We start from the raw sequence: 14,367 nt of genomic DNA, 5'->3' as shown, positions 1-14,367 counted from the left end.
TTATTTTACTTGTTATATAATAACTAATTAGATACTAAAGAGAATTCAAACAAAAATTTGCATCTATTTTATTTTATATCTACTGTTGGTTCTTACATTAACGTTATTGTATAACATAATTTTATCTGGAGAGCTTGGAATCATTCTTTGTATTAAATATGAATTGATTCCGCCGTATTAAATGTAAGAAAATTCAATATTTTTCTTATTAACAAACCTATTAACAAACAGAGACTAAGATTATATGTATAAGATTAACCGTAATTACATATTAATTTCTACACCTAGATCTTAATATTTCTTATCTTCACATAGGATAAACCAAAATAATTTGATAGGTTAACAAAAATTTTGAAATTGTATAAAAAAATCACACAATGTGTTCAATCAAACATACAGAACATACACCATTGATTGACAATAACATCAAACATAAAACCTATGTCGCTATGCTGAAAGTAAGTTATTCAATTTATATACTGATTTTTATACAAAGGAAATTTGATGGGCAAATTGAATAGATCATAGGGCAATTTGGATCATGACGATTAATATATCTGAAACTTTTTGCTATTTTTTTAGTTTTATTCTAACAGTATACATAACGACAAAGGCGAAAATTCTGAAAAAGATTAAAAAGATTTTAAAAAGATTAAATTTTGAAACAAATTTTGAGAAAAAACAAAAGGTACCAGTTTTTTTTTAGTAATTTTGTTCTTATTGTTAGTCAATTTTGTTCTTTCCACGAACTAGGTATCGCAATATCACATTTTTCTGTATAAATGCGCAGCGATTCGTAAAGCCTTCTATGTCAAGCTAAATCCGATATTCTAAATATAAGACGGTTAGCCAAGGATTTGTTGATATTATTTGTAAGAACTAAAGGGTGACATATTAAAGAAGCAGACTCTAGTTCTGGAACATCATAATTTTGATTTCTTTCTGCCGGAATCTTTCTGTGCAAAGTCGTATGGTATATTATATAAAGTACTTCCAATAACTACAGGTTTCTCTCTACTGATGAGACTGGATCATGGATTTTTTTACCCCATGGGGCAGATCTATTTTTTTTATAGTGCCTCAGTATAGTTCAACTCAAAGAACAAATTAATTTTCATATTTAAGAACTTGGAAATGTACGCATGACTCCAAATAGCTCCACAATTTATTATTTAATTTGCCCCACAAAACAACATGTGAGTAACTATAACTTAATTTTAAAAATATCAACAAAAAGCGGCATCTGATGATATAAGAGGTCATAACATGAAAGCCTTTTCAAATTAGAGTCAATATTTAAAATATAATGCTTACAGCTTAGATTCAGGACATAAAATTTTACATGATACAAAGAATAAAAGAGTTTGATATTCACATTTAATCAGAAAGACTACTCCGGCGCACTTTAATTAATGAAATTTCCACTTAATAAGGCACATACGTGCAAAAGACTTCACACTTTCCTTTGAATCTCAAAATACCAATATGGTGTTTCTCGTAGCTAATGAGCGCGAAACTTTAATTTTATCCAAATTGTCTCGCTACCCAATTTGCTTCGCTGTATTCTATATATTGCTTTCGTTATTATTTAAAATGTCTTATCAGATATAATTGTTATCATTTTTCTTTTTGTTTTTTTATGTACTAGACACTATAGACGCGCGCTGCGTTATTTCTCTTTTATTTATATTTTTAAAGGTGTTAAAACGAAAATATAATATACAATATGTTATATTATTAACCATTTGACATACACATTGTCAAAGCTCCGCAATAACAGCCGCTTACGACGCATTGTAAACGCAATGAGAGAACCTATCGACATCGCGGAAGAAAGGTGACAATAAATTCTGATAAGAGTAATCGACTTTACATGTCTTTTTTAAAAGTGGATAGAAACTTTTTATCTTTTTAAATATCTTATTAAATATCTTTTTATAAACACATTTTACAGCGCACAGTATTCTGTAAATCGAAATCAATCAAAAGATAGTTGAAGAAACAAGAAAGAAATTTCATATGAATAAATTCGAAAATGCATTGTTTTCAAGTTATTGTCATTTTTACATTGAAATTTGAAATTGCTTTGCTTTTCTCAAAATCTTTTGTCAAAATTAAAAGAAGAAATGGTCTTATGAGTTTTATAACATAATTAACAAAATTAAATAAAAATTGCGGGTTGCTTTAGCACTGCATACATGCTTTAGCACAGGATACATCACGGTAGATATAGCGAAATATAGCTCGCTTAGCATCTCTTGAAATCAAGGCTTTACGGTTGTGCTCTCCTGTGTAAAGCAGCTCGCAACTTTTATTTTATTTTAATCATTTACTACACGGCGACGTTAAACCAGTTTAGTAACAACCGTAGTTAGTGATTTCTTGTATTTAATTGGATCACAATTTTAAATTTAAAAGAATGTATCAATCTAACGCGAGATTTTTAACTACAGTTATTACTAAGATTAATGTCGCCGTGTAAACGTAATAATTTTAAACTCACTATCTCTTGTTTCAATTTTGACAAAAAAATTCAAAAGGAAAGCAATTTTAAATTTCAACAGAAAAAGGACAATAAATCGAAAACGCATTTTCAGCTATGTTCACCTTTCTTTTTTATTTCTGAGAATTGAAAAAAAAGGTTTAGTTTAATAAAAACTTTATTTAGTCTTAAATACAGAAAATCATCTGACACTTTTGATTCTTTCTGTTAACATACCCTGTGTTAATTTTAAAAAAAAAAGGGAGAGAGTGAAAATATTGTGTTGCCACCTCAGACTAAAAGAACAAAAAATACAGATGATGCATTACTAGATGATAAATAGCGCGCTAAAATCAAAACTCTTCAATACTGAGTCACTTTCCAAACGATGATTTTCATTTCTGGAATAACCTGTATATATTACATTTTCACATTTAACTTAATTGAAAAATCTGGATGTTCAACTTTAATTGAATTTTCATATCCTGAGATTAACTGTTATTGTTACGATAATGTTTTACGTATTAGATGATTGCAAAGCGATAACGATTTTATCTGATGATCGAATTTTGACAAGTTGTAATTTGGATATAATGGATTTAATGATATTATGATTTGCTTGTTCATGTCATCGCACTAAAGATGATTTTGTCATAAGTTAAACCATTTATGATCATATATATATATATATATATATATATATATATATATATATATATATATATGAACTTTTTTGTACACTTAATATATATATATATTAGGTGTACAAAAAAGTTCTGAGCTTTTTTTTGTAAAATTCAATCTTTATTCAAAAACAAATAAAAAAATATTAATCAGCGAAATATTTCCCGTTTGCATCAATGACCTTTTGCCATCTTTCGGGTAGCTTGCGAATTCCTTGACGATAGAAGCTCACCGGCTTCGAAGCGATAAAGTCATCAATGCATTTTCGTATCTCTTCAAATCTCACGAAATGTGCATCAGCCAAATGATGCTGCAGCGACCGGAATAGATAGTAATCGGAAGGCGCCATGTCTGGATTATACGCCGCGTGCGGGAGAAGTTCCCAGCCTAACGCAAAGATATGATCCTGAGTCGCTTTCGCAATATGTGGTCGAGCATTGTCATGAAGCAAGATCACTTTATGACGTCCTTGGCCAATAAATGGCCTCTTTTCTTCTAATGCATCGCTCAAATTGGTCAATTATTGTTGGTAGCGGTCTGCCGCAATTGTTTCACCCGGTTGTAACAACTCGTAATACAACACACCTGTCCAATCCCCCCACCAGATACAAAGCAAAACCTTCTTGGCGTGGATATTGGACTTTGTCGTCGATGTCGAAGGTTGACAGGGTCAATCCATGATTTTCTATGTTTAGGGTTATTATAAAGAATCCACTTTTCATTGCTTGTAATGATTTTGTGCAGAAAATCTTTTTTCCGGAACTTTGAAAGCAAAGTGAGTGCAGTGTCACGCCGACGATTTTTGTTGTCTTCGGACAATTCATGCAGAATCCATCTGCCTTCCTTCTGAATCTTTCCCATTGTATGTAAACGTACGGAAATGGTTTGCTGCGTAACGCCAAGCTGTTCTGCACGCTCCTTTTCAGTTTGCGCAGAGTTTATCCAGCAGTGCTTGCAATTCGTCCGTTTCAATCTTTTGAGGGCGCGGTTCATCTTCAAGACTGAAATCTCCTTGATGAAATTTTTGATATCATCTTTTACATGTAATATGACTTACAGCGTTCTCTCCATATGCAGCACAAATCATTGCAGTGGCTTCAGCAGCATTTTTCTTCAGATGAAACACAAAGTGGATAGAAAATCGAATATGCTCTTTTGTTATTGCCATCGTGAACACTACTGATTTTTGAGGTTATGTGCATCAAACGTCAAACCGTATGACATTTTAGAAGGCCAAATGTCAACGCTTTAAAACCGCAAAAGGGCGGGAAGATATATAAAATTTAAATTGTTATTTCGGTTGTATGAAATCTAAAGCTCAGAACTTTTTTGTACACCTAATATATATATATATATATATATATATATATATATATATAAATTTTATATTAATAAAATAATCACACTCTGTTTTCAGGTTGATTATAGCGGTGATTATGGTTATTACGATGCTAATGGCGAAACTTATATATGCAATAGAATTTCGGATATTATCAGGTTTGACGAATTTATAATTTATCCTTTTGAAACCTGAGGATGTGCTTCAGAGTCATCCGGCAGTTTACGAAATTGCTGTAATGCGTGTCACATAGTGATCTTTGAAGAATGTCCGTTAGCTTTTGTATTGAAAATTTGTGAGATTGTGAGGAAAAAATAATAAAGACACTATTTTCCAAAATTTTTTAGTAACAATGTCACCATTTAAATATTTACAAAACAGAATTTATTCGATTTCTGTTGTTAATTTACCAACAAGTTATGTTAGCAGGCCCTATTCGATTTCTGCTGCATTTTTGCCGTCACATCATGACGGCACACTGTGCTCAATTTCTGCTGCGTTTTTGCTGTCAGTATCTGATATGGCAACAAACTTTGCACGATGTCTGTTTCATATCTGCTGCCACAATAAGATTACAAGCAATGCTCGATATTTATCGCATTTCGCTTTCTCTCCGCGCTTTCTTATTTGTATAACTTTAATATTTAATAATTTTTTTAAAATTAAAATTATTGCGAATATCGCAAAATTGTGATAAGATATTTTCGATTATCTCGCTCCCGTTTCACCTTCTCACGAGCGGTGTTACACATGCTACGGGACACCCTGTATATGTACATAGATATAGTTTTTCTAATTTTTTTCATATGTCATATTTAAGTATTTGTACTAGGATTACATAAAAATTTGAAATTAAATTTAAATTTTATTGATATTGATAATGTTGAAAAGAAAACTTGTATTTAATTTTAAAATTTAAAATACGAACATAAATTTAAAATCTAATTAAATTTATTTTAGTATTAGAAAAAAATTACGAAAAAGTAACAAATCCTTACGTTTCAAGTATCGGTAACGGTAATATATTACCGTTGTAACGGTAATGTTACACGTTTATTTTTTTGAAATAACGTTTCTATCCCTGGTTATATATATTTCATATTAAAGAAAACTACATTCCATGTGTACTCAAGAATATGATTTTATCGCTGAATCTTATCACAATTGCGTTCATGTAAATGTAATTATGATTAATCAAATATCATTTGTCAGTATAAAAATCATATTAATTTAAATGATTAAACATATATTCAAGAACATTTCTTAATTTGAACAAATATAAAAATAATAGGATTTATGATTAAAGATACCAAAATCAATGGTGAAGTACAAGTTTCATCATTGATCTGTTCCAATGGAATAATAGGCCAATTAATTTAATCAGACATAATGAGACTGACTTAGGACACTAACAATAAAATGAGTACATAAACATGTTATTTAACATTTCTAATATTTTTCTTGCGAAAATAATTTTTGAAAAAGCATTAAGAAAGTTACAAAAATTCGTTACTGTAAAAATGTAATGACGTTATCATTATAGACGGAAAAACGTAACGATCATTACCAAAAAAAAGTAAAAATGAAGGTGATAACGGCGGTTACAAGTAACGCATTATTTCCCAGTCTTATATATAGAGTGTCCCAATGGGAACTATTTTTGTGTGTAGATAAAACGGGCTAAACCGAGTCGAAAAGTCCTCTACCAATTTGCAATAGTTAAGCGGGTATAGCCAATATATTGAAGAAAACAATTCTTCGCGCCCCTAGTAATGATGATCTTTGGGCGGAAGTATCTTATCGCGCGCTTGCATTTGCCTGTGACCCGGGTTAATATGGTGCTTTTTAAGAATTAATAATTCATTAACTATTGCGAAAATTGTACAGGACTTTTCGATGCAGCCCGCTCTGTCTATACACGAAAATAGTCCCCATTGCTCTGGGACACCCTGTAACTATATTATCTATTTAAACGATGCAAACATTTTTATCTTTAAACACTTTTCAAAGTTGTTAAAAGAGAAATATATGAATATTGTATTATATTATCAAAATTAGCTTCATTATACTTACAAATATTTAAGGTCCTCGATAGTGTTCTTATAGATAAGATAGTGTTCTTATAGATAAGCTAGTATTCTTATAAATGCGAGAGCTTATGTTACTCAGAATACTTATGTTACTAAGCACTTATGTTACTAAGAATAATACTATATGATATAACATCAGCTACATAAATTGGACATGTTATTTAATATTTCTAATATTTTTCTTGCAAAAATATTAATTTTTGAAAGCAATAACAAAGTTACAATTGTAAAAACAATTTTTACATAAAAAAAGATATATAAATATTCTATTACAGTTGTGAAAATTAAGACTAAAGAAAAGAGTGCATAAAATTAAATAGATCTTAAACAATGTGATAATTGGAAGCGTCTCTTTTTAAAGAATGCATCAGTTTAGGAGAACTGCTCTTTGAGAAATTGACAAACAATTCGAATATTATTAGACAGGTATGTGAATATAAAAAATTATTATTTTAAGAAAATACGCCATGTGCATGCGCAGTATGTACGTGAAAACTTGTTATAAAAGCATGTGTTATTTTTATACAAAACAGATATTTCAAAATTTCGTTCCGAAGAAAATTTTATACAAATTCTTTGCTCACCAAAATTTGATATATTTTCAATTTCTTTGAGAAAGTTAATATGGAAAACATAGTGTCAATTCCATCTTTGACTGGAAATACAATATCTAAGGTAAATGATGATATAAAATTTTATTTTAAAGAAATTTAAAAATATTATCGTAAGAAATTGAGTTCTTTAAAATATCTCTGGATTGTAGTATTTACCACGATGCAAAATCGTAAACAATGTAGTAATTGGCGAGGAAGCGCCTCTTTTTAAAGAATGCATCAGTTTAGGAGAGATGCTCTTTGAGAAATTGACAAACAATTCGAATATTATTGGACAGGTATGTGAATATAAAAAATTATTATTTTAAGAAAATACGCCATGTGCATGCGCAGTATGTACGTGACAACTTGTTATAAAAGCATGTATTATTTTTATACTAAACAGATATTTCAAAATTTCATTCCGAAGACAAAATTCCGAAGACAATTTTATGCAAATTCTTTGCTCATCAAAATTTGACATATTAAAAGTCGCCGAAATATATTTTTTCTCAGTCGCAAAACAAGCATTTATTTGTAGATTAAGAAAGATAATGAAGTGAAATTTTAGGCAGAGATTAGAAATAATCCAACTAATCTAAAAAAAAAATATTTCTTCGACACGTTAGAAATGCGGGCTTAAATGAGCTAATCCCGATATTTTCATACCACAATAGTATATTCTTCTTATATATATATATACGAGGGTAGTCTGAAAAGTTTTGAGCCTAACATAGAAACAAGTATTTTTTCGGTCAAATATAGTTTTATTTTTCAACATAATCTCCTTTTAAGTCGATACATTTTTCCCATCGATACTCTAACCTCTTTAACACCTCCAAATAGTAGTTGGCGTCTTGCTCCGCAAAATAGGCATTTACGTATTACGTATACATTTGCGATGACCTTTTCGTTCGATAAAGATCTCTGTCCTCCAAGCGAAACTTTAAGCTTAGGAAACAGGAAAAAGTCGCTGGGGGCCAGATCTGGTGAATACGATGGGTGGTCAACCAATTCGAAGTGCAGTTCGTGAATTTTGGCCATGGCGACCGCGGAAGTGTGAGCAGGTGCGTTATCTTGATGGAACAGCACTTTCTTCTTCTTCAAATGCGGCCGTTTTTTTTGCAATTTCTGCCTTCAGCTTATCAAGTAACGATGCGTAATACTCCCGTTATTGTTTTACCTTTTTCCAAATAGTCGATACACACAATTTCGTGACTATCCCAAAAAACAGTCGCCATTACCTTCCCAGCTGATAGAACCGTCTTCACCTTTTTTGGAGCAGGTTCACCCTTTGCCTTTATATATTAAATATAATATATGCTCCTATTATATTTAATTATTTTATTGTTTAGTAGCATTTCTCTTTTCATATGTGTTATGTTAAATTTTGTTTAATAAATTTTTACTGAGGAAGGATCTGTGTAGCCGTATTGTCTAAGTATTTAAATTTAATTCTGTTATTTAAGTTATTATATATGTATATATATATATATATATATATATATATATATATATATATATATATATATAAGCCAGCATTGTTCTGATGAAAGAGCAGTCTTTTTTTAGTTAAATGAAAACGTTTATTCTTAATTTCCAAACATTGTAATAATCTAGCATAATACTCTCCGGTGATTGTTTCACCTTTTGCTAGATAATCCACAAAAATTATCTCATTGGAATCCCAGAAAATTGTGGCTATCACTTTGTCAGTCGACGGGACTGCTTTTGCCTTTTTCGGAGTCGATTCATCTTTTGTAATCCACTGCTTTGATTGTTCTCCGAGATGCAGTGATGGAGTTTCGTTGACAGTAATAAAACACCGTAAAAAATCCTTTTCATCGCGCTTGAAACGTTCAAGACACGATCGTGAAATGTTCAACCGATCTTGTTTTTGTTCAGTGAACAAATGTGACACTCAACGCGTGCTCAGCTTTCTCATACCTAATTTCTCATGTAAAATGTTGTGCATTTATTCGTATGAGATATCAGTAGTCTCCGCTATCTCTCTTAAAGTTAATCGACGATCGTGCATCACAATTCGATGACATAATCGATCATTTCACCGTTATTTCGGTTTTTGGTCGTCCGAAGCGTCGTCCTTCGAAAATTCTCGTTCTGCCACATTTGAACTCAGCAGCCTAAGTTTTCACGATCATAAATGAAGAAGCAACATACACTAAATCTAATTTAGTTTCAATTTTAGGAATTTTCTCTTTCAAATAAAGAAATTTTATTACGGCACTCCAACTTCATTATTGTCGACAAACTGTCACTTTCAAAAACAAACAAATTGCTGAAATGACATGAAACTTATCTTTTGTGTTTCTTTCAGTATCAATTGAACAAGTACTGAAATTTCATTGAAATCTTGTTCTTTCTTGATCAGATCGGAAATTTTTCAATTATTTATCCTCGTACAGTTTTTATATATCTGTAATAATTTAATTCGAAAAAACAATAAGACAAAACAAAATATAAAATTAAACATAATTAAAATTAACAATTATAAATCGATATAGAATTTTATTAGTAAGTTCTATATATCACTTATTTGCATTACTACATCAAATGAATTGATAAATAAATTGTTTAATAATCTAAGGAAATTAAGAATTATTTTAATTTGCTACAGATTGACCCCATTACGGATAAGCGGATGACATTTGCTGAAATGAAGGAGCGTAGCGTTAGATGTGCGTTATGGTTGAAAAAGCAAGGAGTGCAACGCGGGGATATCATCGGCATTTCTACTCATAATCATCTCGATAGTGTAACATCCCAGCTTGGATGTCTTTTCATCTGCGCATGTTTTTATCCAATGCATTACGAATATAATATCTGTAAGTTTCTTACTATGAAAATTTTATAATTATTATTATTGTTAGTTCTTTGTTTACAAAAATAATAATAATAATTCTTAAAAATGTTTTTAAGTCTCCTAGTGGTATCATGAATTAAAATAACAGAAATGAAAAAGGATATAATGAAAATTCTTGTAAAAATGTTTAATAGAAATATTTTTCAAGAAATTAATGTTTGTAACCAAAAGGAAAAGAATTTATTAGAAAAATAATGATTTTATCAATTATATCCTAAAAATAATGTTATTCTTTGACATTTTACTATATTGTCACAGAAAGATAATTAAACAATTTATAAATTTTCAAATTGTCAAGTAAAGAAGTCTTATAAAGTTTCTTCAAATATTTTGTAAAAACCTTTCTCTTTTATAAAAAAAAATATTATATTTTTAATATAAATTTATTAAATAAATTTCTGTTAAACAATCTTATTTAAACAAAATCCCCGATTATTTTTCGCAATAAAATAATTTCCAATAATCGGGGTGGGATTAATCGATTTCAAATTTGATTATCGATTTAATAAGGAAGGGGTAAAATTTAGATTTAGCTTTGAGTAGACTACGTTGCAAGATCGTTGAATTAACGACACGTAGTTCGCGATAAGCATTGTCTTGAAATTCAGAAAAATAAAAATTGTTCGACACGAAGACCCAGTCTGCCGATGGAAGCCTCTATTGTCTATTTGTTTGAAACATATATCGACTAATTATCATTATTGTTAATCTTATTTAATCTCTTTAAGATAAATTTGAATCTTTAATTTAGTTTTAATTATTAATTAATCATATTAAATACGTTTATAGTCAATGCCTCAATACTCAATAACTATCCTTTATTATATTTATGTTGCACAGGTGACAGTCGATATTTTCTTTCGCTAACAAAACCCAAAATCGTTTTCGTCAATGCTGATATGGTAAAAACTATGGCGAGGGCTGCGGAGGAAGAAAATTTGAATATTAAATTCGTGACTTTTGGCTGTGTAAAGGGGTTTAAAAGTTTCCAGGAAATTATTCAGGAACAGCAGGATGCGATCAATGATTTTCGTTGTTCACAAATTTCTAGTTTGGAGGAGATCGTTGCACTCTTTCTGTCATCTGGAAGTACTGGGCCATCCAAAGCGACAATGATGTCGCATCGTGCTCTGATTAACAATATGCTTTATGATACATCATTCGCCACGGAGGATCAAAAAGTGGTAATGTGGTTCAGTCCATTGCGATGGATTATGGGTACTATAACGACAATTTGGTCGATCTATTTCTGCAAGACACGAATTATTACTATGAAGCTTGACAGTGAAGAGACATGTAAACTGTTAGAGAAATATAATGTATGTATTCTATATATTCTATATATATAATTCTATATATATAAATTCTAAGTTAAAAATCTGTTTTGTTAGAGTTATTATTTTAAAAATGTTCTTTTATACAAATGTTCTTTTATAGGTGGAATGGTTTTTAATTCAACCAGGAGTGATTGTAAATATATTAAAAAAAGGGCTTTTTCAAAAGTATCGCTTACCATCCATGAAAAAGATAGTCACCGGTGGTGTGGCTACAAGACCACACTTATTTGAGGCCATTATAAAGGCATTGCCGCATGTAGAAATTATATATGCTTTAGGTAAATAAAAAATCTGGGAAAAGAATTACTTAGAAGAGCAAAAACTAGAAAATGGAATCTTTTTATCGTATTTTAGACAAAAGGCGATAATAAGTTTTTAATATAAATATAAAAAAAATCCATTTTTCAAAATATTTTATCACGGTATTAAATTTTTAACAGGTATGAGCGAGATTTGTGGTACTAGTTCTGTACAGAAACAAGGTGACAAAGTAGGTTCTGTCGGTTATGTGCTTAAAAATGTACAATTAAAAGTAATTGATGTGGATACTGGGGAAACATTGGGCCCAAATACAGTTGGTGAATTTTTTTGGAAATCGCCATACATAATGACAGGATATTATAATAATCCTGAAGCTACCAGAAAAACTTTAAGCGAAGATGGTTACGATCGTTTAATTTCTATCCGTGAATAATACAATTTTTATTAGATTAAATCAATACGCTTGAATATCTTCTTTTTAGGTTGGCTACGCAGTGGTGATTTAGGTTATTATGATGAGGATGGTGAACTTTTTGTATGCGACAGAATAACGGAAGCTATTAGATTCTTAGGACACATGATTTATCCGGCTGAAATCGAGAAGGTGCTTCAGACTCATCCAGCAGTGCGCGAAGTTGCCGTAGTACGTTCGCAAAATGATATTTTTGAAGAATGTCCACTTGCCTTTGTATCGATATTTTCGAACCAGAAGGTTTGTAACTAATAAATTGTACATTCTAACTAAAATAAGTATATCTGTTGTTTTCACTTAATTAACACTAATTTAAAACAAATACTCATGTTAACAGATCTTTGTTTATTATAAAAATGATAGCAAATGTTATGAGGGGGAAGGACAATACGTACGCAATTTATGATTTTTTTTTACTATTAACAAGTTTATCATTATACATTTATTCTAGGAAGAACTAATTCATAATTAATACTAATCTTATGCTGTATTAATTGTCAATTTTCTCTAATTCTCTTAATGAAAATTATTGAAAATTTTCAATATTTCAATAATCAACATGTATGAACCAAAATATGTTTAACAGCAGAATCAAAACTAACATTCTGCGGAGCATGTTTTTAAGCGTCTAATAATATTTATACAATAATATAATAAATCTACTTGTAGTATTTATATAAATAATTTTTGTTTATGCAGGATATTTAATACAGGGTATATACAGGATATCTGATTTTTAATGGTATACCACTTGTGTAAAACGAATCAAACTAAAATGGGAAGGTCCTGTTCATCATTTTCCGATTTCGCTGATTAGTAATAAATTATTGATTATTAAAGATTGTAGAATGAGTAAGTATCCTCTATTTGTCAATGCAAATGCGTGACGAAGTGCAATCGTCCAACACGCGTTCACGGTAGAAGCGCGACGAAATATTTGGAGACGTGCACTGTAAGCAAATGTCCTGTTACTTGTAAACTTTATGTTCTAAATATATTGCCGCATTCCCGCCAATCGCGGGAATGTAACGCATGTTGGATGATTAATTGCAAAAATCGTAAAATGATAGATGACTTTTCTCAGTTTGACCCACTCTACTTGCACATAAATGGTGTATCATTGGAAAACAGACATCCATATAAATTTAAAAATAAAAGTATTACATCAGATCGAAAATAAAAGTTATTATAAAAATTATTATACTAGTATTATTATACTTGAGATTCTTCTTCGTATTATCGATTTATATTCTATTATTATAATATTTGAAATGATTTAAAATGATGCAGGTAACAGCGGAGGAGTTGATAAAATTGGTAGAGAATAACTTGGAAGACTGTAAACATCTTCGAGGTGGTGTATATTTCTTGGACGAGCTTCCGCATACAGATACCGGCAAGATCGCGAGGAAACAACTTAGAGAAATGGCTAAGCATATTATATTCAATGACGAATCTATCAAAAATATAAAATAATTTATTTAATATTAATATGTGAAATTTCTCTTGTTACATTATTTAGCTATATTATTTAATAATGTAATAACTTAAATAATGCAACAACGTAATGTTAAAAGCTATTTTAATATAAATATAATAAACATTTTAATAAAACAAAATTTCATTCATCAACAAAAAACAGAAAATGATTTGACAATTAAGGTAAGGCATAAGCTGTCCTGCCATAACATAATGTTGCAAATTGACTTTTTATATCACATTAAGTATCTAGTCTAATTCTAAGAACTCAACGTTTCTTCATGTAATCTTCTAGTCTAGCAATATCAGTTTTGTAGGTACAAGTTGCAAAATTTTTATATAAAACAAATATTGATGCAACTTGACAGCTGTGGATTTGCTATATTAAGCATAGCAAATGGTAAAAAAAAATCTAAATTATAAAAATTTTTCTTGTTCTTGATACAAAATTCATATGTTAGATATGTTTTTTTCGATTATAATGTAGATTACATTATAATTTGATTATAATTTAGATAGGAACATAATCTACAGTATAATCTAGATAGGAACATAATCTACAATAAGAATCTAATATATAATCAGAATTTATTTTGAGTTCATTTATTATAATTGTTAATGTAACATATATATTAGCTTTTTGTAATCTGTTTTGTAATTTTTAGCATGCAGTTCGTAAAATATTCTCTCTTAATCTTAATATCTTAAAAATTGCTATTATTACTAATAATATTTATGAGAATGCC

At 29.9% G+C, this 14,367-nt stretch overlaps 1 protein-coding gene across 2 annotated transcripts; it reads left to right on the top strand.

Annotated features, from left to right (window-relative positions):
- The first annotated feature begins 6,661 nt into the window (after positions 1-6,661).
- On the top strand, positions 6,662-13,761 carry LOC105431026 (luciferin 4-monooxygenase-like). Of its 2 annotated transcripts, XM_011644938.3 has the most exons (9): positions 6,662-7,021; positions 7,129-7,270; positions 7,359-7,487; positions 9,827-10,034; positions 10,913-11,391; positions 11,510-11,687; positions 11,850-12,071; positions 12,153-12,382; positions 13,433-13,761. In XM_011644938.3, the coding sequence occupies exons 2-9, from the start codon at positions 7,220-7,222 to the stop codon at positions 13,616-13,618; spliced, it is 1,683 nt and encodes a 560-aa protein (XP_011643240.2). In that variant the 5' UTR covers positions 6,662-7,021; positions 7,129-7,219; the 3' UTR covers positions 13,619-13,761. The 2 variants fall into 2 exon arrangements, with proteins under 2 accessions (XP_011643240.2, XP_088930516.1); XM_089074390.1 differs by lacking the exons at positions 6,662-7,021; positions 7,129-7,270 and adding an exon at positions 8,035-8,255 and having other exon boundaries at positions 7,366-7,487.
- The last annotated feature ends 606 nt before the right edge of the window (positions 13,762-14,367 follow it).

This window comes from Pogonomyrmex barbatus, unplaced genomic scaffold, assembly GCF_055798465.1.
Source record: "Pogonomyrmex barbatus isolate J1 unplaced genomic scaffold, ASM5579846v1 scaffold17, whole genome shotgun sequence".
Taxonomy (NCBI): domain Eukaryota; kingdom Metazoa; phylum Arthropoda; class Insecta; order Hymenoptera; family Formicidae; genus Pogonomyrmex; species Pogonomyrmex barbatus.
This window is presented reverse-complemented; position numbering and strand designations above follow the sequence as displayed.

What these genes read in the sequence shown, in the direction of transcription:
- LOC105431026 (XM_011644938.3), top strand. Translation starts at nt 7,220, where the DNA reads ATGGAAAACATAGTGTCAATTCCATCTTTGACTGGAAATACAATATCT. An exon ending in GCATTACGAATATAATATCT is followed by an intron (nt 10,035 to 10,912) that starts GTAAGTTTCTTA and finishes TATGTTGCACAG; the next exon opens with GTGACAGTCGATATTTTCTT. An exon ending in AAAAACTTTAAGCGAAGATG is followed by an intron (nt 12,072 to 12,152) that starts GTTACGATCGTT and finishes TCTTCTTTTTAG; the next exon opens with GTTGGCTACGCAGTGGTGAT.